This window comes from Zonotrichia albicollis, chromosome Z (assembly GCF_047830755.1).
Source record: "Zonotrichia albicollis isolate bZonAlb1 chromosome Z, bZonAlb1.hap1, whole genome shotgun sequence".
NCBI classification, from domain to species: Eukaryota; Metazoa; Chordata; class Aves; order Passeriformes; family Passerellidae; genus Zonotrichia; species Zonotrichia albicollis.
Window position 1 is genome coordinate 30,428,205 of NC_133860.1, and position 27,088 is coordinate 30,455,292.

Consider the following 27,088-nt stretch of genomic DNA (forward strand, 5'->3'; position numbering starts at 1 on the left):
AAAACAAACCTTCATATATTTTTAAATGCAGGAGGCATCAATATTGCTTATCTACTGTTGTGTACCAGAAAACCAGAACGGGTGTGGCAGGCAACTCCTAGGCTGCAAATAACTGTCTGAGCAGACCTACTGACAAGATCAATAGTACTGTTATGTTAACAAGGCCATTAAGCAATAAGCACCATGGGAAAGGGATGGAGTTCAAAAACAAGTCAATTTTCAGGAATTAACATGGGCAAACTAATTAGAGCCATTGCATGAGGCTGCTCTTGTCCTGTCAGCTTCAGCGTAGAGGCTGCCAAAGGGATGATCGTGCAGTTCTGACAAGTTAAATTATTATACTGGTTTATTTGGATGAGTAGATTTTCATCTCATGTAAGGACATGAAACATGGATGAGCAGGGGTCCCTTGAAGATTCCAGTGTAGAAAAGAAACGTGAGTTTCACATGGTCAGCGCTCAGGCAGGATGGCAGAGGGGCTGCTTGCAGCCAGTGCCGTGCACTTGCTGTCTCACTAAGGTGCCAAATAGCCCAGGAGCTGTGCTGGAGCTGCAAGGTGCTACCTGGGCCTTTCCTTCCTCAGCCGTGGGGACCTGGAGGGGCACAGCAGGATGCCACAGAGGCTTGCTGGGCAGTATTGCACTTCTGACTTTTCAGCTTTTGACACCGCTTCATGACACTCATTTTGGACACAGCTCAATCTGAATTATAAAGTAACACGGTGTTATGGAACTGCATGCAAGAGTGGCTGTGTAACAGAGTCAAGGGACATGGGATGAAGGGAATCCTATGGGTATGAGTCCGGCCTGTGAGGGTGTATGGGGCCCTAACACCTGCCCTTCAAAATGTTCTGCCATGCCAGACTAGGGAATGCACTGCAATGTAGCTGCAAAGTGCATCTAGAAGAGACAAAGGCATTCTTCATCAAGAGGAACAGAGTTGAACAACAAAGATGATCGAGGGGCTGGAGTATCTCTGTTATGAGAACAGACTGAGGAAGCTGGGCCTGTTCAGCCTTGAGAAGAGATAACAGAGAGGGGACCCCATCAGTGTCTTTCAGTGTCTGCAGGGAGGGGACAGAGCAGGACCGGGCTCTGCTCGGTGCTGCCGAGTAAAAGGACAAGAGGCAAGGGGCAGTGAGAGGTGCACAAGAAATTCCACCGGAACATTAGGAAGAACTCTACAGCACGTGTGACCAAGTACTGGAACAGATTGCCCAGAGATTCTGTGGAGTCTCATTTCACAGATACTGAGGAACTGTCTGGAGACAATCCTGTGCCATGCACTCTGGATGATCCTGCTTGAGCATGGAGGCTGGAATACACGACCCGCTCTGGTCCCCTCCAGCCCGACCCGTTCCGTCACTCGGTACCCGGCGCACCACACAAATGCACTACAACTCCCGGCATGCCCCTGGCCGCCGGGCCCCGCCCCCGCCGCGCGCGCGCCCTGTCGCGTGGAAGGTGAGCGCAGGGCAGGCCGGGAATGCGAGTCGGGATTGGCCGGCGCGCGCCCCGCTTTCCAGCGTGCCGGGCAGCAGGAAGCGGCGGCGGTGGAGCGGGAAGCGGCGCGGCGAGGAGCTGCTCCCGGTGAGTCCCCGGCGGAACCGCCTCCCCACCCCTCGGGGCGCCGCGTCGTCGGGCCGCGACCCGGCCGGGAATTGAAAAGGGATCGATTTAATGCGCGCTTTGATGACGTAATAAGGACTAACGAGGCCGCGGCGCTACCGCGCGCCAGGCTGGGGCCGGCAGCGGTCAGGTCCCCTCTCGGGGCGCCCCGCGGGACCCCCGTGCCTGCCGACGCCGCCCGCACTGCGCCCGGCTCCCCTGTGCGCGCCCAGCCCTGGGCGCGGGCCAGGCCTTCCGCCTTCGCCCGCTCCTGGCACTCGGCAGGCGCTCATTGGCTTCTGCGCCCGGGGCGAGCGCTGCCCGCGCCTCGCGATTGGCGGGGGTCGCGCTGAATGACACCGTCGACCGCCAATGAGGCTGCTGCGGGTGGCCGCGGGGCCCGCGGGCCGCAGCCCGCGGGAGGCGCGCGCGGGTGGCGGGAGCCCCGGGTGCGGCGGCCGGGGGTGGGGGCGCCGCCTAGCGGCCATTGTGCTCACGATCCCGGCGGGAGCGGCAGCGATCCCGCGTCCGCGCTGCGGGGCGAGGGGCAGGATCGGGATCGGGATTGTGCCTGCGCCGTGCCTGAGCGTCGGTTTTGAGGAGAACGTGCGGCAGTGTGCATGAGGAATTCCTGCTTTGCACTGGCCGGCCCGCGGCTCCCCCTTTGCCAAGATGGCGGTGCTGTGGGCCGCCGCGTCGGCTCCTGCGGGTCACCCGAGCTGCCCCGGCGCTGCCCCGCCCGCGCGTCTGGGACCCGTGTGCGCCAACCTAACATCTGGTGCCCGGAGTCCGAGCAGCTCCTGCTGTAGCCCAGGAGAGCAGCAATAATAGCATTTTTCACTGGGGCGGATTTATAAAAGCAGCTCGGGGAATCATATGCGCATCACGTGAAATGCGTGCAGGGTTACAGGCTCATAAGGCTCAGGCCGTATTTCGATGAGTCTTTCAAGGAAATTGCACAGACAGTTGAAGCGGTCCACTCTCTGTCGCTCATCTGTGAGCCCACTCATAAGTTGGAATTTGGATCGCTTCTGTCCATATTCCTCGGCTGCTTTATTTTCCCAACTGTACTTTTCGCACCTTCCTCCAAAGTACTCACGCTCTTACTAAACATGTGCTGTTTTGTCAGGCCTTTTTGTGCAGTGTGACCGAAGTTTTTAAAACGAGAATGCTCAATGAATGCTGCAACAGCATTTAGATACACAGTAAACTCACGTTTTTACTAGTTCTGTGTTAATTAACGAACTGCCTAACATAAATTGTATGTTTCTTACTATGTTTTGGAATTCTAAAAAAGAAATCTTTTAAAGTATCTTGTGTTTGCTAGGCTAAGGTTGCTCTATTATTTTGAGTTTTGGGGTGTTTCTTTTAAGATATCCCCACAGTCAGTTTGGAAGTAAAGCAAAAACCATGGGATATGAAAATCATGCAAGTTGGAGATCGAATTTTTGGTTTTAGCAATTATGCTTTCTATTGCAAGTCATCTGCCCTTCTATAATGTGTCAAAAATGGGCATGAAGAATTAAACTTTGAATTATGTAGCTGACACCTTCCCACGTGAGATTTTATGTGAAATACCAGATGGTGAGAGAAAGGCAGGAATTTCTGGTTGTCTGTCTTAGACCCACCGTTACAGATGAGGTGAAGAGAATGCAGCAGCAGCATTTCCCCTCCCTTTCACATCATCTTCCCCTGCAGACTGGGCTCCTCTGCCCACTTGAAGACACTGGCAGTTGTTTCTGGCGCGAAATACGGAATATGTAGAATTTTCTTAAGGAAGGATTTGCTTTGCTCTTTGATCTTTATGTGCTGTCAAGCCTCTTCAGCTAGAAAGGAGATTTAATCCATGATATAGAGAGTGGCTGACAACTCTTAGTAATGTCCAGGTGTTAGAAAAACAAATTACTTGTGGGTAAAATTGCCTTCTTAAGCTTATGAAGACATACTTCAGTGATCTCTGACCTAAGGGCAGGCTAACAAAGCCTGGGAAAATGGCTGATAGTGGACACAAAGGATCTAGAATTTAGAGGCTACAGGGACATGTAGCAAAAACCTCAAAATAAGGAGCAAACTAATAAAGCAAACTTAGCAATTGTGTTGGAATTGGCTCCAACTTGGTAACAGGTAATTCTAGCTGGGGAAGATTGCAGCAACCAACCCAAGAAACCCCCCCCCCCAATCCCAAAGAAGAGGGACGCCGAGCATGTGAACTAATTTGCACGGGAAGCAAGAAAATCACTAATCAATAGAAGAGAGAATGCTAATTAATTACAGAACTATGTTACTTGTAACCAGTGAACACTAATCCTTCTCTTGCTAAAATGTATAATTAGCAAAAAGTTTTTGTAGTTGGGTACTTGATTTGTGGAATTGCACGGGGCACCCAGGCTTGCACAACTCTGAAATTGCTAATCTGTGTCCCCTCGAATGTGTGTAGTTATTGCCTCTTTGCACACTAGGTAATGAATCTGACTTTGGTGGGCAGCGTTTCTGTGGTTGATAGCATAGCAGTAACAGGTAGGGCTGGACTTCCCTAAGTAGTTGCTTCTGCTCTACTTATTGTCTTAGCAAAACAACTTCTTCATGGGTGACTTTTTTCTGAGAGGCAAGAAGTGTGTTTTGTGGTGTAAATAGACACTCCGTAATTCTTATTTTCTGCAGCATTCAAAGTGTAAGCCACATTAGTGTGGGAGTTGAAAATGAGCATTGCTTCATGGACCTGAAATAATTTTGCCTGGAGGTAAATTTTTTTTGTGAAAAATTTGTGAAGTGCTTTCGTTTAAGCACTTGGATGTTCTGCTGAGGTTCTTCTGCATATGGAGCAGACTACTGTCTGCATCTCATCGACAGGCACCGAGTTCTGCTAGACCTCTCCAGGTCTGAGATCCTCTACAACTCCCACCCCCAGCTATGTTCATTGTGTTAGTAAGGGAGGAAGGGCTGCCTCACTACAAGCATTATACATCAAAAGGCTGGCAAAGAATATTTCACTTTACAGAGGAAGAAGTGTAAGCAGGATGGATGAATAAGCTTGAGAGCAGATTAAATCCCTGGCAGTTGTCATGCACTCAGACAATAAAAATTGCTGCTGTATTACATCCCTATTATAGGAAGTAAACAATTTGTGTTCATGAGCTGCAAAGTGTGACTTAAATAAAAGTTTAAAGATAAAGTTTAAAGAACTGTCTGTTAACCCATTGGATTGGTAGGATTGCAAGAACTGTATGAAGATTCTGAGATTATGCTGCAGTGGTGTTGAATGAGTAGCTGTGGAGATGTTACATCCCTGTAGTATTTGCTTTGAGGGTGGTGGATCCCTGCTGAATCTGTAGGATAAAGAAATACCCACTGTGGCTGTTTCTTCATGTGTCCAAATAAGAATATTCCACTTCCTTAACTGTGCCATTTCCTGCCTGTCAACTAACACTGAATAAAAAAGCAAGCAAGACAGTTTTTCCATTGGTTTTAAAGTCCTGGCCAAGTGCTAGTTAGTTCACATTTGTATAATAACCTGACTCTGCACAGTATTTACTGACTGGCACAGTATTCTTTCTCTCATACTACATTTGTTTTGCAGACCAGGCCTTTTGCCATGGAAGCTGAGGAAACGATGGAATGTATCCAGGAATTCCCTGAGCACTATAAAGTTATTTTGGATAGGCTGAATGAACAACGTGAGCAGGACCAGTTTACAGATATCACTCTGATCGTCGATGGTATGTACAGGCCTGACAACTAGTTGGTATTGTAGAATTTTGAAAGCTGTGCTGGGATGCTCTTGGATTTTTCATGGTCATGTGTCAGATGGGGCTGTGAACCAATTCTTGGTTCTGTACCTGTGTGCAAGTTACTTGCAAAGTTTCATCATAGTGGTTAGTAATTTTGCTTCTGCTTTCCCAAACAAGAGACTAAAATAGAAGATTTTTTCAGATAGAAGCCCTCTTCAAAACTGCTGTGGTATATTTAATGGGCTAATGATTCCCAAAACATTGTTTAAATATTTTTCTGTGACTTGAGCTGTCTGACTGCATGCAGAGAACTTTTACAAATACTGTGTTTAAATAAAAAAAAATCCCACACCTTGAAATAATATTTACTTCTCATAGCAGCTTCTCTGGTATCTGTCTACTGTTTTAATGTTTTTAATGCATACTTTTAAAAGGGTAAAAGCACACACTTTTTGTACATGTTCTAAGAGCATAAGAACTGTTTTAAAAGGATGATGAAGATACAAGTGCTTATTATTTCCTTAGAAAAGGTGGTATGTAGTAGATCATTTAAGTCTGCTTAATATTCCAAACATATTTTAGAATGGATGAACACTACAGGGAATATAGGCAGTGTCCACTAGATTTAGCTGAAGGAGTAGCACCTTATCTTTAAAAGGATAGCAGCAACTCACTTGAAGAAAAAGGATCGTACAGAGTCCAGATTAGAAGGAGATAAGCAAATGAAGAAAAAAAAATATTCTTCAGGAACAGCCACGGTTTCACTGATAGTGCTTTTCCTGAATGTTTGCTCCTGCTCTGTCATTATCTAATCCATGTGTTGAACTCAGAGCTGGTTTTGTGTGCAGCTGTGTGGTTCTAATCTGTGTTGCTTCCTTTATCCCTGTACCACTGAGCCCCATGAATGTGCATGCCTCCACTGGGGAGAAGAAATACAGACTCTGGAAGACAGAAAGAATAGAGCAGAGCCACTTTTGTTCTGTGGTGTTTATACTGGTGGTGGTAATAACATCTATCAGTTTGCAGGAGCAACAAAAACATGAGACATACAGAGCTGAGCCCAAGACATAGCAAGAAAAGTTTGCATAGAAATTTCCCATAATTCATTTCTTAAATATCTGAAAAGAGTGAGTGAGTGAGTGAGTGAGTGAGTGAGTGAGTGAGTGAGTGAGTGAGTGAGTGAGTGAGTGAGTGAGTTCTCCAGCTGGTTGAGTTGCAGAGCTTTAGTGAGGTCAGCAAGGTTCTGTGTGATAAGGGACAAGCCAGCTGCAGTACTATCCTGTGTTACAAGGAGAATCACTCTGTATATGCTGCTGGAATAATGTTTACACTGGGTGGTCTTTTTTTCTGCATGTGCACTATGAAGGGAGGAAGGTGTTACCTTAAACCAAACTTTTTGTCTCCCTTTGCAGGTCACCATTTTAAAGCTCATAAGGCAGTTCTTGCTGCCTGTAGCCAGTTCTTCCACAAATTCTTCCAAGATTTCACTCAGGAGCCTTTGGTGGAGATTGAAGGTAATCTGACTTGTGCAAATAAAAGCATTCAGAGTTGTGTGTTCAAGCTGGAAATTATTGTAGCATCCTGAGTAGAGGCTAGTGCATAGAATCATAGAATGTTTAGGGTTGAAGTGTAGAATGGTAAGATCATCTAGGCCCAACCTCCCCTTCCTTGCCTCCCACTAGACCAGGTTGGTCAGGGCCATATCCAGTCTGGCTTTGAACACTTGAACATGCTTGGTTATTGAAAGTTAACTTTTTAGGTCTTAGTTCTTGAGTTGTTCTGAGACAGTTACCATCACTGGAAAGAAAACACCCTGAAGAAAAATCAAAATGAGAACAGTATTAAATATATTGGAAAGGAAAATGTGAGATTATGTGGTGCTTTTTCCCACCTTCTTTCCCCTTGTACATGTCCAGTGAAGGTCAGGCAGACCCTTTATATGTTGTTAGGACTAGCAGTACTACACAAAAGCTTTCCCAGAGAAAAGCCATTCTGGTCAGCTGAAAAAGGCTGTCAGTGATGGCCAATGGCAAATGCCTTGGCTGGGATGCAAGAGCAGGGCAAACATGGGGTAATATTTATGTAATAGTCAGGGAGGAAATGAAATTCTTAGAGCAGCATTTCAGCCTCCAGGAATAGTATTTTTGTGTTTAAATCTGTATATTACTGAAACAGCTTTTTGTCCATCTTATCATTCCTTTTATCTTTGTCATGGCAAAACTCCACAGTTGTTCCAGACTATGTTTCTCTAGTAGGTTTTTTTATTCCAACATGGGAGAGGTTGGAACTAGGGGATTATAAAGGTCTCTTCCAACCCAAACCATTCAGTGGAGCCATTTAAGGGTGTGACGTTTATGAAACCGGTGACTACAGTGCTGTTATCAAAATGGTGTGCAGGCAAGTGTGCAAGATTCATTGGGAAGATAAGGCTGCAGAATTGTTAAAGGTAACTTGTTTCTCTTGCCTGTACACAGGTGTAAGTAACATGGCATTTCGTCACCTAATTGAGTTCACCTATACAGCAAAGCTAATGGTACAAGGTGAGGAAGAAGCAAATGATGTTTGGAAAGCTGCAGAGTATCTACAGATGCTAGAAGCAATCAAAGCACTTGAAATCAGGTAAGCACGTAAGCCTCTTTTTCCTTCCAGCACTGAAGGAGAGAGTCTCAATAAGGCTTGTGCAAGAGCTGACTGCCACTATTTTGCAGTCCTGTTCCTTATACTGGAACCTCCTTAAGTTGTGTAGAACCATATGTTCTACTGTAACATACATTTCAGAATTACACAGGGTAAAACAAGAATGTCACATTCATTGGGCTAGAAGTCAATGACAAGCGACATGGCTTCTGCATGTTGCTGATGTTGTAGGGCTGTAACTGTGGTAGCTGATAGTTGGTCTCTGTGCTGTCTGATGGCACACACCTGATTGACAGCTAGCTGTGCAGTGACAATATGTCTCTGGTAATCAGACAACATTAACAAGTTTGTGCTTGTTTTAATTTCGTGGTGCTTGTTTTGTTTTGTGGTGTTTAGATTTCGTGTAGCTTTCTGCTCTTTCTGAGAGAATAAACTGTGATCTTACAACCTCTTGCTGTAAAATTAACCTCTCAAACTTCTTGAATGAATGTAACAGTTTTATCTGGGTTTGATACTTAATCAAATGGTGCTGCAGCATCTGTTATCCAGTACCAGGAACTGTAATCCATGCCAAAATCTAGCTTGAAAAAAGTGGGTGTCAGTCCCATCATGCTGTTTTTCATCCCCTTTCTTCCATTTCACTTCCATAAAGTACTCTCATGTCCTTATTCCTTCTGCATGCTACCCTAGTTGCTTTTGGTGTGTGATGCAGGAGCTCCTCGCAATGTGCCTGTAATCTGGTAGACATCAGAAATCCAGGCCATGTGAAACTGGATTTAGCTGCTCTGTGTTCCTGTGTGTGAATAGACTAAGGTGCCATTTATAAGCTGTAGCCTGCATTACACATTAAATACACATCTGACAATATGACTTGGAGATACTGGGCAGAGTCTTGTCTCTTGTTACTAGAAAGCCTGGAAGTGGCAGGGAGTGCATTACATGAAAGGATTCATCATGGTGCAGAAGAAGGGTAAAAGCACAGCTTACTCCAGTCAGTCTATTTGATGGGAAGATAGCCACTTATTTTTGAAACTGATGATCAGTAGTAAAACCTCCAGCACAGTAGTGCTGTGGATGACTTGAAAGCATTGACCCACTCAGCTGTGTCTGTGTTTGAGATGCTATGCCATCCCTGACATTTTGGAGGAAGGGGGGATTGTGTGTGCTTTGTGCAGACAGAACAGCACAGAACTGAGGGTTGTGTTTAAGACCAGAAATTAAAGTAGAATACTCCTTTCACATCTTTTTTTTAATGTCAGCTATTAGCAGTGTGCCTTCCTGAATTATGGGATATGTTAACCCTTGCGTGTATTAGCATCATGTGGAGTCACAGCTAAAGTATTTTCTGACAGGCTCTAAGTACTGCTTGCAGTTGCACACAATCCAGAGGTAAATGGCATAGGAGGGACTTAAACCTTATTTCTGAGTAGGCAGGCCACAGAATGAATTATTTTAGAGGAGTTTTCTTTCCAAGTATAGAATTTCACAAATTTCTAGATAAGTCATTAGGTTAACTGCCTTTTCTTCTTCCTAGATGCTTTGTATCATTGAAGCAGAGCTATTTACATTAAATACTTTAAAATATTTTATCAGCTTTAACAATGTTATTTTACTGCACTAAGGAGTGTAGATTAAGGACAAATTAGCTCCTGTAGCCAGTTCTTCCACAAATCAGATTATATGTCTGATGTGACACAGATAATGTGGTCATCATTCAACTTCAAGAAACAGCTCAGGGAGTGTTGGATGCAGAACCTAGATTACTGGACAGGAATTATTATGTCATTGTTAATTGATCTTAACCGTGTTTATGCAAATGTTTTTTAGGAACAAAGAAAATTCATCACCCTTAGAATCAAATGAAGCACAAGGTAAAAATAAACCAAAAAAGAGGAAGATTGCTGAAACCTCTAATGTTATCACAGAAACACTGCCATCTGCAGAATCAGAGCCTGTTGAAATTGAGGTGGAGATTGCTGAAGGGACGATGAAAGTGGAGGATGACAGCATTGAAACTCTTGAAGAAGTAGCTTCTGCAGAGCAATCCATAAAGTACATACAGACAACAGGTACATCAGATGAATCTGCTTTGGCTCTTTTGGCAGATATCACCAGCAAGTATCGTCAGGGAGAGAGAAAATGCCAGATGCAAGAAGAAGGTGATAGTGCAACTGACCCCTCGTGCAAACAGGTAGAAGGTATTGAAATTGTGGAGCTTCAGCTGTCACACATGAACAATTTATTCCACTGTGAGAAATGTAACCGTTCATTTAAATTGTTTTACCATTTTAAGGAACACATGAAAACACACTCTACTGAGAATTACAAATGTGACATATGCAATAAAAGATACCTACGAGAGAGTGCTTTGAAACAGCACCTCACCTGTTACCACCTTGATGAAGGTGGTGCCAGCAAGAAGCAAAGACCTGGCAAGAAAATACATGTATGCCAGTACTGTGACAAGCAGTTTGACCATTTTGGGCATTTTAAAGAGCACCTTCGGAAGCACACAGGTAAGAACACTGCTACAGTCCTGTGCTTGTGGCCTTCCTTCAAATATTTTGGGCTTTTGCATGTTTTGGGGAAATAGATAACATGCTGAAGAAAATCAATGAGTCATGAGTGCTAGAAATACTTGGCTTCTAGTTATAACTAAAATGGTGGTATGTCTTTTTGTTTGTTCATTGATTTTTTTTTTTTGTTTTCCATTGATGTTGGAAACTTAGGGGATTGAGTCGATTAAAAATAGGCACCTAAAACCAGAAAGTAGTAAAGAAAGTTCTCTATCAAGTCTGTTAAATGTTAGAGATTTTTTTTTCAAAATACTCCCTTAAGTCATGTTCCTTTCCAGTCTAGAAAGTTTCTTTATCTAACAGAACTTCTGAGCAAATGCCTACATAAAATACCCTCAAAGAATTATGTCTTGTACCATCATGTTTAGAAAGTTTCACATTTGCTCTTGTCTCATCTATGATTTGAATTTTCTTGGTTAATTATGCAAAACTATTAAAACTGGCAAAACATTCCTAGTCATAATAGTACACTTTTTTTACTGTGAAATCTGCCTCTTTGAAATCTGGGTAGCAAAAATCTTTTGAGTACGAAGTGACTTGTGGTCCTTCCTTCTTCTTTTTAGTATAGGAGATTGCATCTTCATCTCACTGAAAAGTCAGCTGACTGAACAGACACTGAAAATGACACAGATAACTGAATGTAAAATATATGTCATCTTGATCTTCCAGATGTTTTTGTGTAATATGCCAGTCATGAGTCATAAGTAAAAGTTCAATGGAGGGTAGCAGCTCTATTTCTTTTGCAGCTTGTTATTGTTAAAGCCTTGTCATTAGAATGTCCTAATTTAATTAGAATGTATCTGTGTATGAGACTGCTGAGTATTAATATAGGGCAGTGTCCAGTCTATTCCCAATAGTCGCTTAAAAGTTCCTTTTATAGACAAGCCTTGGGAAGTCCTTATTCCCTGTAAAGCAGGGAGTGTTTCTCCATTATAAGCAATTCAAACAGGTGCTAAAAAATCAGCAGTTAGAAAAAACTATTATCAAAAAATACGTAGTAAAAATCTATTTGGAAAAAAAATTGTGGCAGATAACCAGAGTAATCCAAACTAGGTAGTATGTTCGTTGCTCTTGCAAAGAAAGTATTTTTGATTCAAAGCAAGGGGTGCAAAATAGCATATCACAAGAGGTGCAAAATACTTACTAAATATGTATTGATCTAATAAGTATAATATATGGAATCTAATTACTTACAGTTTAACATTTTCAAAAGCCTTAACCTTAAAATCAGAACGGATATCAGCATTTAACTGTGGTCTCCTAAGGAGAATGAAAAAGTTCCCATTCTGTTACATGCTTTCTAAATTCTGAGTTCTGTACAGCACTGGTTGAATGCTAAAATGAACTTGAAAGACCTGTGAGAAAATGTCCTAAAATATTTTGTCCTGTTGTTGTTCAATCACTATACCAGCAATTACATTGAAATAGCAGTGGGGCAGTAATTGGTTGATAAAATGGCTTGGGTTGGAAGGGACCTTACCTATCACTTAGTTTGAACCTCTTGGGCCATGGGCAGGGTACCTTCCACTAGACCAGGTTGCTGCAAGCCACATCCAGCCTGGCCCTGAACATTTCTCATAAAGAGGATAACCACAGCTTCCCTGGGAAACTTGTTCCAGTGCATCACCACCCTCTGAGAAAATAATTTCTTCCGAATATCTAATCTAAACCTACTCTGTTTTGGCTTAAGGCCATTCCACCTTTGTCATTATCACTACTCTCTTAAGAAGTCCCTTTCCAGCCTTCCTGTAGACTGCCTATAGGCACTGGAAGGTCCTCACAGACCTCCTTGAAGCCTTTTCTTCTTCAGGCTGAACAATCCCAAGGCTTTCAGCCTGTCTTCACAGCAGAGCTACCAGGAGGATCTGCTCCATGATTTTTAGGGCATGGAGGTGAGACTGACTGGCCTGTAGTTCCCCGGCTCTTCATGTCCCTGTTTTGAAAGGGTTGTGCTTCTGCCTCTCCAGTCATCTAGAATTTCACCAGACTGCCACACCTCTAATTTTATGATAGTTGATTACCAACTTCCTTACCAGTTCTCTCAAGACCAGCAGATGCATCTCATCGGGTCCCATGGACTTCCTTTTTGTGTTTGAGTTTGTCCAAAAGCTCTTTGGTCATCCACACATGCTCTGTAGAATCACAGAATTACAGAATGGTTTGCATTGGTGGGAACCTTGAAGATCATCTAGTTTCAAACCCATCAACTAACCCATGATTTTTGACCTGCCACACTGAAGGCAGTTTAGCATCCTCTGCGTTTCTTGTACTGTACTCACCAAATATGTAGCATTTTGTAACCATTGAGGGGAATGTTCCCACCATTTAACATCTTTTTGTAGCTTTCAGGTGTATAAGTGACACTTCAGCTACTTGTGAATTTCTTTTGAAAAGCTAATTAGGAACTTGTAAATATTTCTGAAGATTGTTTTTCCACTGCAATGTCCAATAAGCATTGCATGCCTGAAAATGCATGCTTTTAAACTAGCTAGGATTGATCCTCATGGTTTCCCTGAAATGGCTGAGCCTCTTTTGGAGTTCATTATCTGTTTGTTTCAATAGTGGTGTTGGTGGCAGTACCTATACAGGTTATTACAGCCTTTCAGAGGAAACACACTCTTCTAGGTTTTTTTGTAATTTAATTTGCTTGAATGTCATTGTGTTTGTGCATGCTGCAACATCCTTTGTTCATTACCACTTGATGACAGCATAGTACCTTGGATGATAAAAAGACCTACTTTCAGCTTCCCCTGCTGTTGTCCTTAGCTGGCTTCTATGTTTGACACCATGGTTGAAATGGCCAAACTGAGAGGAATTTTTATGTTGCTTGTGCCCATTTATGTCCCTCTGTGCTTTCTTTTCTGTGTATTTTGGGATGCAAGGGTTTTTTTGTTTTAGTATTGATGCACTGTTATTTAACAATCACTCTGTGCCAGCTTTGTTTTCTGGAGCTCAGTTTCAAGCATAAGCTGTTATTACTGAAAATAAAAGGTTGTACTATTTAAATTCTTCCTTCTTTAATATGTCACTCTGTGTATTGACTTATGTTGATTCTTTAATTGTAACTATTATCAGATGAAAAGTGTGAAATAAAGTGTTTAAAATATTTTACCAGAATAGTAATATAATTTCCACAAATACCTTAAAAGCTACTGGTAATTGTTACGTTAGTTTTCTTCTAAATGAGACTTATGAATCTACATCAGCCTTTTGCCCATTTATACTCAATTTTCATCTCTTTTTCTGCAGAATAATCCTGTTGGCCACATCTTTACAGTGCATTTATCAACCTAGATGAGAGAGAAAGAGTGGAAGAAGAGAGACCTGAAAGAAGACTGGGTGGTTTTATACACTTATACAAATCCTTGTATCTGTCTCAACAGGTGAAAAACCCTTTGAATGTCCAAACTGCCATGAACGTTTTGCTCGGAATAGCACACTGAAATGTCACTTGACAGCCTGTCAGTCTGGAGCTGGTGCTAAAAAGGGAAGAAAGAAGCTGTATGAATGTCAGGTAGGTAATGGAAATAGGTTAGGTGCCTCCCTCCTTCAAGGAGCATGGGAGGACTGAACAGGAGAGGCAATGAGAGTGGCTTATGTCTCTAAGAGCTACTTCCGTAAAATAACATTGAATCACAGAATATGCTGGTTTGGAAGGGACTCACAAGGATTGAGTCCAACTTCCAGCCTTGCACAGGATACCCCAAGTCACACCCTGTGCCTGAGAGCATTTTCCAAACGCTTCTTGAGCTCTGTCAGGCTGGTGCTGTGAGCACTGCCCTGGGGAGCTGCTCCAGTGCCCAAACACCCTCTGGGTGAAGAACCTTTTTTGGTATCCAGCCTAACCTTCCCCTGGCTCAACTTCAGGCCATTCCCTCGGTCCTGTCACTGGTTACCACAGAGAAGAGATCAGGGCCTGTCCCCCCTCTTCCAACGAGGAAGTTGTAGACTCTAGCGAGGTCTTAGGATCACATTCAACCACAATATGCAGATAAATCCTCACATCTAAGTATCTCCATTTAAAATTTGGAATACTGATGTGGAGCCTCACAATACTTAAAATTGTAGAGATTCTTCTGAGTAGGCTGCATTTTACATTTGCTTCTTTTTCAAGATTCTTGACACACTGACCTAGGCCTTTCCCACTTCTAAGCATGCTTCACAAAAAGTAAAGCTCAAAGTAAAGTCCAAAATGCAAATTATTGTTTAATTTCTTGTTCTGTTATTCTCTGTTTGATACGAAACATACTGATTTTGTCTGGAAGGTAATTCAAATTTATTATGGCAGTCTGTAGTATTTTTAAGCAAAATAAATGCTGTAGAAATTGCTAGTACTTGGTCACTATATTAACTGACATCTGAAAAACTGTTGAGATAAATCTTACTTCACTTTTAAAGAGCTGATTCAAATCATAACTCATTTTGTAAACTTCCTCATCCTCTTATAAATCCTGTGAATGTGGATTTGTGTCCCTTCAGCCTGCAGAAACTGCAGCAATTCTTGGATGAATTTTTAGTTTTTCTCTTTAGAACTAAATTTGAACAAATCTTTGTTCACTGAACAAAGACGAGAAAAAGTTGTGCTTTCTTGATGAGTCCTTTTGTGCTCTTCAGGTGTATGACTTGAAAACTGAATTAGATTCTGTGTGACAAGAACAGTAATTGTGTGCCCGGGCATTGCTGATAGTCATTACCTTTATGTATGACTAAGTAATTTTGAGTGCTTATCTATAATATTAGTATTTTAAAAACTGTATGTGTAATCTTCTTCTGAAATGTGAGCCTGGGGGAAAAATGTGTGGCAATAGTATTACAACCCCTTTTAGCTGACTTCAGCAAAATGGAGATACTTGTCTTGACTACACAGACCTGCTCTTGAGTTAATCCTGTTAGATACTCCCTCCATCACCTTTCTGTGCAGTTACTGAAAATTATGAAGAGTTAGAAGATCCTGTTTCAAAACTGTTTGTCAACAGTGAAGGGATGTTAATAAGAAGGGATGTTCTTGTTGCTTTCTACAGCGAAACACATTTCCATGGACAAAGACTCCTGAGCCTGTGGGTATTTTTACTCCAAGCCTGACTCCACCCCACTCTTCTGTCTCCTCTACCTGCATCTCTTTAATTTCTGCAGTCTGTGTGTTGTTTTCCAGCTATTTACCTCCAGTGCCAGCTGAAGAGAAGGGAGCTCATGTGCTTTGAGAAAACAGTATGTCTGATGTTGAGGCAGTACTTTTGGCTGGAAGAGAATGAGAGGGATGGAGTTTTAAAAGTTTTATCTGCTGAAAAAATTCAAGTGGTTTTTTTTTGAATCACAAAATGTGAGAGTTCAGCCTAGCCTGTTAAACCTCACGATGTCATGAGCAAGTGAAAGCTGATAAGGAAAAGCTGTGCAGTAGTACTGCATCTAGAATGTCAGTAAAACAACAGTCTGCATTACACTTTCAGTGCATCCTCTTAATGCATAAATATTTTTACACCCAAAACTCTAGTAGCAGACATGTATTAATTGGGGTATGATACTTACATGAATATCAGATGAGAAAACTTTCATATGCTCTACTGACTTGTGAATTTTCTAGGTATCTTATGCATGCACAACTCAAAATAGATCACCATTCTTAAAAAAAGAATAAATAAATATCAAGTCTTCTGTTCATTTGAAGCTTTCTTGTCAGCTTTTACCTTTAAAATGTATGGGTTTTGAATCCAAGTAGCAAGAAGCTATACAATGTGAAGCCATGATCTCAGGCACTGTATTTTGTGACATTCCTGTTGGCACTGTTTAACATGCTGTATCTTTCGTTTCAGGTTTGTAACAGCGTATTTAACAGCTGGGATCAGTTCAAAGACCACTTGGTAATACACACTGGTGACAAACCCAACCACTGCACCTTATGTGATCTGTGGTTTATGCAAGGCAGCGAGCTGAGAAGGCATCTCAAAGAAATGCACAATATTTCAGAACTGTTAGTGACAGAAGAGGTTCTTCCAGTGGAAGCTATGGAAGCTGAACCAGTAACGTCAATGACTATAATAGAACAAGTTGAGCAAGTGCATGTCCTACCAGTAATTCAGGTACAAGTGGATCCTGCACAGGTACAGATGCACCAGGATCTCATACATAACAATCAAGTGAAAGGCACACAGATGGAGGAACTACAGGAACAGGTGCAGATTAGTTACCTGGAAGTTGAACACATTCAGACTGAACAAGGTGCTGAAGTTCATGTGGAGCAGTTACATGTCGAGCATGTAAATCAAATACAGATGGAAGAAGTACAGGCAGAACTTACAGATGGAACAGACCTTGAGCAAGTAGAATATCAAAGTGTTGATCAAGGAGAAGCAGAAGAAAAGGATCATAATCAAGCAGATGATGCAGATAAGGAACATCATGAGCAAGCTGAAGACTTAAAAACACAACAATTAGTGGATACACAAAATGCAAAAGTGGATGAGTAGGACACATAATGACACTGCAGTTTTAAGAATTAAATACCAAATTATTTTTGTTAACTTTTACATTGGTTTTTGAACAGTCACTGGTCACCTTTCCAATATGCTATCCATAAGGAGCTGGACAAGTGGACCAAAATTAGCTTTCTTCATGTACAATTAAACTTCTCTTGTAAGTGAAAAATACTTCCCCATTCATGTAGTGCCATGAAACAGAAACTACCACAAGACGTGGACAACTTTGTGAGATTTTTAGCAATGAACAGCTTGTATCATTGTATCATCACACCATTCCTGGGCTTATGTAAAAATAATTTCACCTCTTTTCCTCTTGCAGTAGCGGCAAAGTCTTATATAAATTTGCAGGATGTCTGTGGCAGGAGAGTCAGTAAAATCTGAGCGGTTCTGCTGTAAGTGGCAATTACGTACCTGTGAATTTTCAGATCTTAACTTTCAGGCTGGGCTAAAAGCACTGTTGCTGGAGGTCTCTGAGCACAAAAGTCCTGTGCCTTTTCAACACTGAATGGTTAAATTTCCACGAAGTTTCTAGAGTTTTTGAGAACTTAGTTCTGTGAAAGGCAGTGTAGGTAATGTTATAGTGCTTTATATTTTTGCTTGAAATTGCTGGTGACTGATTTTCTTTTTGCATTAAATTTAGAGGCGGGGGGCTGAGGGAGGGAAGAGACTTCACTTAGAGGCAGCAGGACATGCTAAATAGGACACTTAAAAATAGGAAAAGCTTGGTATAGTCTGTGATAAACATGATTTGGAACAAAGCTACAAGCAGGTTTTTCTTTTATAAATAATCATTTTTGAAAATGAATATGTTTAAACATAAACAGAGACTTGTCTATATGGTATCAGGTTCTTGGTTTTTTTTTTAAATTAAATTCTGACACTTGACAAAAAGATGTGCTAAACATAAAAGTAAAAGCCATAGGTATGAGTGCTAAACTGTGAATTGAAAAGTAGGAATGTAAATAGTTTAATCAATATTAGAAAATAAAACAATACCAACCATTAAATGTTGCATTTTTTGTTTCATCCAATATGTTAGAAAACTGAATGACTGGCAATTAAGTGCCAAGTTCCAGTGTTAAGGATCAATCTCAGTTTTAATATGATTAATAGCTTTTTATTGTAAAGTTAAAATCTTTTAGAAAATGCTTGTTTGGTCAAGGATGTTAAGAATGTCTTAATTACTGCTGGAGGTTAGAGGTGCTCCAAACTCCTGAAGAAATTTTTCTTTCTAAGCCTTAAATTAAGGGAAGAATTTTTGCAAGGACAGTCCCTACTCCTCTTCGTAATACTACAGATCTTAGTTAAAATCAGGCTTTTCTATTCTATCTTCAAATGCTGAATTGTTTCCTGGTATTTGTGCTTTTATTTAGTTTCATTCAATATTATTGTGTTGCATCATAGCCTTTGAGAAACTGTTGCAAAAAAAAACATGAGTTGCAATTAAAATTTCAAACAATTTAATTAATGTAACTTGCATTTTTTTTTTTTAATTATGTTTTGTGTTTTCTGAGATGGAAGTAATCTGTGATGAGATTCTGTGTAGGGGAAAGGCTGTGGCCCAACCTTGATCATGAGAGTAAATTTTAGCTATTATATTTATACCTGGCTTCTGATAAGCAGCTTGTCTTCTGATAACATGGAGGGGACTGGCGTGTTTGGTTAGCTGCCGAGCTCTATACCTCCTAGGTATAAATGCATATAGACAAAGTCTGTCTCGGTGGAATTAAAGGAACAATCTGACTGCGCATGTGACCAACAAAATTAACTTTTGTGTAGTTTTTTGTGTAGTTTTTCAGTCGAGAGTAAATTGAACAATTCCATGCTACTGCCAGCAAGGCCGTGGTTAGTAAGCACAGCTGGGCTGTTTCTTGGTTCTGTTTGCTGTCCCCTTTCCAGCACAGTTCAGGGGATTTGCAGGAGAGGAGCGGTGCTCCGCGATTGTGCCCAGCGCAGTCTATCCCGGCTGCCCGTGAGGCCGGGCGGGAGCCCGGTGTCCCGTCCTCACCCTGAGGGACACAGAGGAAAGCTCTCCTCTAGAAATAACTCTGCTACAGACGCCGTTCCTCCTCCTCTGTAACTTCCTTCCAAGTGACTGAAGCCCAGATTCTTGCCGGAGCCCTCCTTCGTGCCCGTTCCCAACCAGCGGAGCCCGCTGCAGCAGCAAAGGTTGCGAAGCAGCGGGAGCTCCCGCCGGTAGGCGGGGAAATGGCGCGACCGCCGAGCACAGCAAATGGCGGCGCAGGCGGGGCCGAGGGCCGCGGCTGCAGCCCGGGCAGGGCCAGCGGAAGGCGGGCGGCTCTTCCCGCAGGGAGCTCAGCCAGGGGCCGGCGATGGAGCGTGCCCTCCACGTTCCGCTTAGTGCCGCCGGAGGTGTCTAGGTAGCGTCAGTGATAGCGCGTCGCTGGTGTTTCAGCCTGTGTGTTGGTTTGGCTAGAAACGAAGTACACTGGCGAAGTGGAGTCATGGAGACACTCCAAACCCACCTGGACGCCTTGCTGTGTCACCTGACCCAGGTGATTTTGCCTTGGCAGGGGCTTGCGCTGGATCTCCAGACTCCTCTCAACTCTAGAGAATCTGCGGTTTTCCCCAAGAGGTTACTGGTGCAGCATCCCGCATCTTCCTAAAGCCGAGCCTCTGCAAACCCTCGGCACCTTGAGGCTGTACCTGGTGTGAGCTCCCCGGGTTCCAGCTGTTAATTAAATGCAGATTGTTTGAGGCATACGCTTGTTTTATCCGACACCCTCTCACACCTGGGGCTAACTGGAGCCTGAGGGAAAAAAATCCCGTTTTGATTCAAATAAATTTCATCCTGTGTTTGACCTACAAAACCCACGATAAATTCTGTGGGAGGAGCAGAGACATGCTGCAGTGTTTTCTGGGTTCGGTGGTTAATTTGGACGTTGCTGTCGGTGTTCCTGCAACTTCATAGCAGGAGGAGGTGCAGTCCCTATCAGAGCAAACCTGTCCTTTCGAGACCAGCTCCTTTGAGGATGTAGTCTGGCATTTCAGTTCATCTACAAGTAGATTTGTTGACGTTATGGATGCACAGATGTTACAGCCTGTTTTGGTGATCCCAGTTCAGAAAAACTTGTACTTGTTATCAGAAAGAGAAGAGTGTTTGCTCATGTGTATATAAAAAAAACCCATCTGCATTTAGAAAATCTAATTCAATCAAAAAGGGTCCTACATTACTTTTTTTTTTCTTGCACTAAGTAATTTCTTTTAAAACATTTTGTCAGATCTACAGCAGTTCCAGGGCCTGAGCAATCTCATGAATGGAAATAAGCAAATAATTTCATTGAGATTATTTATTTTTCCTGGATATGTTAATAATCTACTGTCTTTCATTCATTGATGGTTGTTTTCTAAATAGTGCCTTATCCAACAAATAGAGATGAGAACTTCAGGATTTTTGTCCTAGGCAGTCTGTTTGGGAGTTAGGAAATAAAATACCTTAACATGCCAGTTCTCCTATTCTTACAGTTGCTTGACTGGGATCTTTTCAGAGTGTTATTTTAAAACTGCAGCTGTGGAGTGAGTGCTCAAAAAAGTGTCCAGTTATGGAGTCCTTAGCTTTGCCAGATGGAAAAACAGTGATTTTGTGAACTAACACCGGATCTGCATTATTGCAAATACAAATAACTAATCATAACACATTAAAATGTACTGCTTCTGTTTTGAAGGCAATTAAATTGCACTGGCAGATAATTGGTTTTTTTCATACTGCAACCACTTTACAATAAGCTGATCTATTGGCCCTTTGCTAAAAAAGATTTTTCTTTGGTTCCTGTAGGTTGAACTTCATGGAAGCATTTTCTGGACTTTACCACTGAGAAAATGCTGTGACATGGGGCTGCCTCAAGTTCCCACTCCACCAGGTACTGACACAAGGAAATGCAGAATTGAGACAGCTGTAGTGCTTTTTCTGGGGGCGATACATGTGACAGAGACGCTTGTAAGATACACTTTTAGAAGTTACTCTTTGTGGGAGGATTTGGGGTTGTTATCCTTTTTTGGGCCGGGTTATGCTGAGGTGGAAGAACACAACCAAGGACAGCACATGATTTTGAACCATACTGAGAAGTGATGGGATTAGCTCCTCTACAGCTGGAACATCACACAATTTCTTCATGGCCAGTTTTAGCTCTACTGTTCTTCCAAAGCCCTGGAAACTGGGTGTGTTTTCTTCTCTTCCTGATATTTTCTGTGAGTTGGGAAATAAACATTAACCTTTGAAATTCTTGGCTAACACTAAGAAAATCCCCAGCATGGCTCTTCTGTGTGTTTGGAAGAAAATAGTCCCTCATGGATAGACAATTCTCTCTTAGGACACTTGGCAAATATTATTTAGTTCAGCCTCTAACTTACTGTGAAGTACCTAAGCATTTTTTATTTTCCCTCTTTTTAAATTTTTTTCAATGTTTTTCATGGTAACACAGACTAAATAATCCTGCAAGTGATGGAACTGAAAATACTGTCCAGTTTTCTGACTTTCTCTCCTGAAGCATGAAACCAAAGACTCTTCTCATTGCAAGGAAAACAAGTTACCAAACTCCAAAATAGAAATCAGTGTATCACTTGCTTGAAATATGAGAGGACTATGCCTAATGTGGGAAGTACAGGGTAATACTCACTTTTTTTATGTTGCTAAAATAAACACCAATTTACTCAGTGCCCTGGAAAATTATTTGGAAATGACTAATACTTTCTAAGAAATTATGCTTTTCATATAGGCCTTTCATTGCTTGCAGCATTACTGCATCATACGAGCGTCTCTTCTGGTTGTGAATTGGTATTTTAAGATGCAGAGAGAGTAAGAGATTATACCAGTCTAGATATCTGCAATGAAACCATTGAAAGTATGACTGTGCTAGTGATAACTCTTGTTAGTGCTGCATGGAAACAAATCTGCTCTGTGCAAGGAGAATTACTGGGATACATTTTCTGCTGGTCGTCATGGGAATCATAAATCCATGCAGCTGTACAGAAGTGCTTGCAGTGTAATCCAGTTTCCAAATTAGGTCGTCAGTTCTGAGCAGATTGATAACAGCTGGATTACATGCTCTCCATTCACTCCACTGGAAATAGTGCCCGGAGTCCAACCAATACACCTCTGATCTGAGTGTTATACCATGGAGCAATTTCACGTTGTAATGGCCGTGCATGACTTGCCTCAGTGTCCCAAGCCCCATGTTTTTCAGGTGTTTATAATAAATAATTGTTCTCAGCCCGAATTATTATGTCATTTATGTTTTAGAGATTGTATCAGAGGTATAAGGACTCCTTAGTCTCTCATTAAGGTAGTCTGGTTATTACAGTGTGCAGCAATGCGTGCTGATACTATCATGACTTTTAAAGCTCCCATTGCAAAATAAGATTATGTTTAATCGAGAAGCAACTTAGAAAACACATTACCTGCAACGCAATTGAGTAGTAGAGTGTGCTTAAAAACTCATCTGTCTTTGAACTAATCAGGACAACTACTAACTACTACTGATGTGACCTGATCCCTCTTTTAGTATTTTGCAATTTTTTTTTTTTGCATGTACTATATTTTTACTTTTGCTGCATTTCCTGTAGCTTGCTGAAATGTACTTACGAACTTCAGTGTCTGAGAAAGTTCTCACAGAGTCAAGATGAGCAGGCTCAATTCATATGTGCAAAGTGGCCTCTTGGAGAGGCTGTGTTTGTGTAAAATGACAGGCCTGTCCTCTACAGCAGGCCGGTAGATAGGGCAGTTTAGGTTTTTGGACAGCATAGTTGAAAAAAATCCATTTTTCTTTGTCTCAAAGGAGTTGATTCTACTGCCAATCTTCTCTGCCCTGCCAGGCTGTCGTGAATTGAGCTAATTGTGGGCTGAGAGGAGCTGCATGAAACTGGGCTCATAGTTATGGACAGAGAATGTAACCATGCTTCTCATTTTCAGTTTCACTTTTACACACAACAGAGTTGTGTAAGTCTGGGGTTTTCTCATTGGTTATGGGTTCCACAGAGTCCTCATTTAGGAGCTTGGTTTTCCAGAAGTCAGGTTGAAGAGTCTGTTTCAGCTTGTGCCCAAGTCCAAAAATTATAATGTAGGACTGAGCCTGGGGCTCTGCTCCTAAATAAAGTTCCACTTCTCTGCCCAAGCATGGCATAATTGCACCGAAGGAGAGCTGATCACTTAGTCCGTGTTTCATTCCCAGTGGCACATTTCTGTTAGCATTTAATGGGGAAGTCTTGCTTTACTTGCCCTCAGCAGCGTGCAGGGTTGTTTAAGATGCCAGAAAGCATGCCACAAGGAGCACAGGGATTTCAGTTTTCCAGGGATGTTTAGCACGGCACAGCTGCAGCATCACACTGAACGCAGACATTTCAGACCTCTGTGCCTGCGTGTGTTGTGTCCCTTTGCTTGGAAGGGAGTACATTCAGCATGGGCTTCCGTCACCTGTGCTGCTGCACTCGTCATTAAGAGCTTGTGTTTGTAACTGGAACTGCATTTCTGCAGGAGTCACCCAGAGGCTGCACCTGAGGCTGGGGGCATCCCTGACAGGTTGAAAAATGCTCAGGTTCTGCACGGATTAGATTTTGAACAAACATCAAAGGAAAGTCGTTCAGAAGTAGTATTAGTGCAAAGTGTCAGCTCTTTTGCAGGATATGAATGGCTAATTTTTATCTTAATTTGAAGTGTAATCAGCTCCGTTTGGAGATTTCTCTTGACAGTATTTCATTTGGAATTAAGATTGAAATAAAATATTTCTGAAAATCATTACTCCTGCAAAAAGTTGTCAATGTCTTTGTTCTTCTTCTTACTTGTGGTTTTGAGTTTTGCCTTTTTTTTTTTTAATTTCTCATGGTTTTGTGTCCCATCCCCCTTTTGGCTGCTTGATATCACTTGAAACAGCCGATAACCTTGCTAAGCAGAAAAAAATAAAATGCAATTTTCCCTTAATAACCAAAGAGCAGGAGCATCAGTACAAACTGGGTTTGGCCTTTTTCCCAGATGTGGATTATATCATCCTCTTTGCTGGTCCAATGACTGTTTGAGAACATGTTTGGTAGAAAAATAAAAGATTGAAGTTAAAAAATACCTGTAGCCCTACACATGACATGAAAATATAGACGTTAAGCAAAGTATATTGAATATTTATGGAGATACATATTAGAGTTGCTGAAGTTTCTGTACTTAGCAGAGCAAACACATTGACACTGAAGCTTCATTCTTGCTAAGTATCACATCACTTTTTTGAGGTGTCTTCCACAGAGCTGAGCCATAAACCTGATGTTGAAGAATTATTTCTTAACTTTCCTTCACATGAGGATGTGATAGTTCCGTACATAACTTGTGTGTTTGTAAATTGCTACATGGATCTGCATCACAGTCATTGAATTGCCTTCTCTCCAGCTTTCTAGAAATTTGCTTTAATGGTTTTTAATGCTTATAGGATAGTTCAGCAGTGACAGTACACTGAAAGACTGCATATGAATTCTTTCTTCTGGGTTCAGGACCAGGATTCAAATACACCACTAAGGTCTGTGTAACTGTTCCAGTCATGAGACTGTTTTTGAGAAGCTCTTTTGATGTGGGTTCTGTTGGTTTTGTTTGTTTTGTTTAAAAGCATACAGAACTTGTTTTGTCCAGATGTACCTGCTTCAGCTGGTAGACACCAAAATGACAATTAGTTGCCCAGTTCCCCAGAAATTTTATCCTTCAGAAGTGCTTTGTGAAGTGCTTTTTAGCACAGGGAGTTCCCTTTTTTTGATTTTTGTCTCCACTAATCCTCCCAACAGTAAATATAGCATGGCATGTGAAAGGGATTTCAGGGCTGTGAACAGAAGATGTCTGCCAAGGCCTCTGGAATTTTACAGATTTTTTGCATGTATGTTCTATGTACAATTTGTACAGTCAAAGTTTACATCTGCTACTATGATTTTCATCTGTGTAAGACATTCTGCCCATAGAGGGATTGACAAGTGCATTTCAGTACAGAAGCAACATGGACATGCTCAAAAGATGTCTGTTTTGTCTGATTCTTGGAGCACAAACACTAGATCATCCAGTGAAACCGCTGAGGAAGGATGAAAAAATGCCTCTATTAACAGCATTTTTTCTGTGTTCCTTTAATTACTAAGTTAGAAATCAGAATTAAAAGAAAGTCTTAATTACTTGGAAATAATAATTGCATGAAAACTGTGTTAGAATTGGAATTCCCATGTGGGCTGAAGGAAGGGAACTCAGCCTCATCAAGCCATATGAGAAGTCCCTGTAAAAATTTTTTTTCATCTGATTCAGTAGTATTGCAAAACTTTTTAAAACTCAGTACTCTGTCTTACATTTAGTGCTGCAGTAAGAACGGCCAGAATTATCAAATGTATTGTTAAGATTCCTTTACATGATGAGAAATTCCATTGTTTGTACTCAAAATAGAAAATGTGAACAGATCCCCTCTTCATCTGAAATGAGACTCCGTTGTTTTCATTATGTCCATCGGGCTAGCAGTTGTGGTCTAGCGGTCTTCAAGGTTCAGTTTCACCTTTGTGGTCATCTGTGTGTGATTGTCCTAGGCGTACAGCAGCAATTCACTGAAGCTGCTGGCTTAACTCCTTTACTTCTGTGCAGTGAACTGTACATACAAGCAGTAATTTTTTTGTTACAAAGGAAAAATATGTAAAACATCTTAAAGGAGTATTATAAGTATCATTATCAGGAGTAAAAATCAGGAACTGTGACACTGTGTAGAGTGAATAAGAAGTCTCTATGCATGTCTGATTTACTTTTCATGGACAAGAAGAAAGCACAGCAAGGAGTGGTTGTCTTTTTGCTTGGCTTTGGATTGGCAGGGCACACACGTGGTGTGTATGTTCAATTCTGTATCATGTCCATGAAAAATCATGAAATTCTATATTGAAAGTACAAGAGGCGCAGGATATAGACTTGATGTTGGTTCTGAATTGGGAATGGGCTTTCAAATTAATGATATTCTGGTTTTTGTGTTGAACAAATGACTCTACAGTGTTAAAGAATAGAATGGTAAATAAGTGTATCTTTGTCTTTAGAGTGGTTGGGGTGCCCCTAGGTTTAAAAATGAGCGACACTGAGAGATATGAGAGAAATATATGATGTTCTTTGACCCAGTTAACCAAATTATGCCAGCTCTGTGCTTTAGAGGGTATGAGAATAATCTCTTTCCAGTCCTGTTGAGCTCTGCATGGTGTCATCAGATTAAATGGTGTGATTAACTGGGTTAAGTACTAATTATATGAAGAGGATGCAAGAGATATGCATTTTCTTTCTTTTTCTCTGTCAGATAGTGCTGTGGCACTGAGAAATGCTGCTGCTGTGGAGAGACACGAGTAAATATTGTCAGTGAATATTTGGTCAGAGACCTTTGGAGAAACCAGAAAAAGCAGTTACTATTTAAGATGCAATCTTAAGATCTTGGTGCCAGCAAAGCAGTTCTAGCTCTGGTACATCACCAGGTAATATTATACCAGGACAGTATTGTGTCTACTTTGAGATGCTTGCTGGAGAATTTCTTCAAATAAACCTCTTCAGGGCTGCTCATGAGTCTGCTCCCTGGGAAGCTGCAGACTCTTAATGGAACTTATTTAGTAGATTGAGGATATAGAAGATCAAACAAGTCCCTTTTACCTGAAAATACAGCCGTTACAACATTCACCTCTTTGCATGTCTTCATTTCCTGACCTGTTTCCTGCTATCACACTGTGGTGCTAAAATTATGTAATGTCATTTGTAAAATGCTGTGAGGAGTAACAAAATTTTGGTCTTGATGCTGCAGTTCCTCATTATGCATTTTTATAATAATCAGGAAGATGGAAGAGTGTCCTTTCTCTGGAAAGAAATGTTGCCATTGTGAATTTGAGCTTGGGGTGAGACGCCCAGCACATGAGAACTTTGCCTTTTACTGCCAGAGGCCTTGACTGTCATCCTGACAGCAGGTGACATCCTGCCCATCACCTGACAAATTTGTCCTGAGAGAATGGGACCTTCTGGATGGTCAGCTGTGCTTTTTTCAGATTTCAAGGCAATATAAGCATTTCTTGTTTTATCTTGCTGGCCT

General features: G+C 41.7%; 1 protein-coding gene across 5 annotated transcripts in view; it reads left to right on the top strand.

Annotated features, from left to right (window-relative positions):
• The first annotated feature begins 1,443 nt into the window (after nucleotides 1-1,443).
• The window catches only part of ZNF131 (zinc finger protein 131), a 35,560-nt gene continuing 9,915 nt past the window's right edge, over nucleotides 1,444-27,088 (top strand). Inside the window, exons 1-7 of one of the 5 annotated variants that reach the window (XM_005493712.4) lie at nucleotides 1,444-1,589; nucleotides 5,185-5,323; nucleotides 6,748-6,849; nucleotides 7,810-7,954; nucleotides 9,800-10,488; nucleotides 13,932-14,062; nucleotides 16,359-18,973. In XM_005493712.4, coding sequence (XP_005493769.2) covers nucleotides 5,200-5,323; nucleotides 6,748-6,849; nucleotides 7,810-7,954; nucleotides 9,800-10,488; nucleotides 13,932-14,062; nucleotides 16,359-17,012 — 1,845 coding nt within the window. In that variant the 5' untranslated portion in view covers nucleotides 1,444-1,589; nucleotides 5,185-5,199 and the 3' untranslated portion in view covers nucleotides 17,013-18,973. Of the gene's footprint in view, nucleotides 1,590-2,760; nucleotides 4,348-5,184; nucleotides 5,324-6,747; nucleotides 6,850-7,809; nucleotides 7,955-9,799; nucleotides 10,489-13,931; nucleotides 14,063-16,358; nucleotides 18,987-20,820; nucleotides 20,906-27,088 lie in introns of those variants that run through there. The other 4 variants (XM_074532942.1, XR_012578164.1, XM_005493713.4 and 1 more) reach the window with 4 other exon arrangements.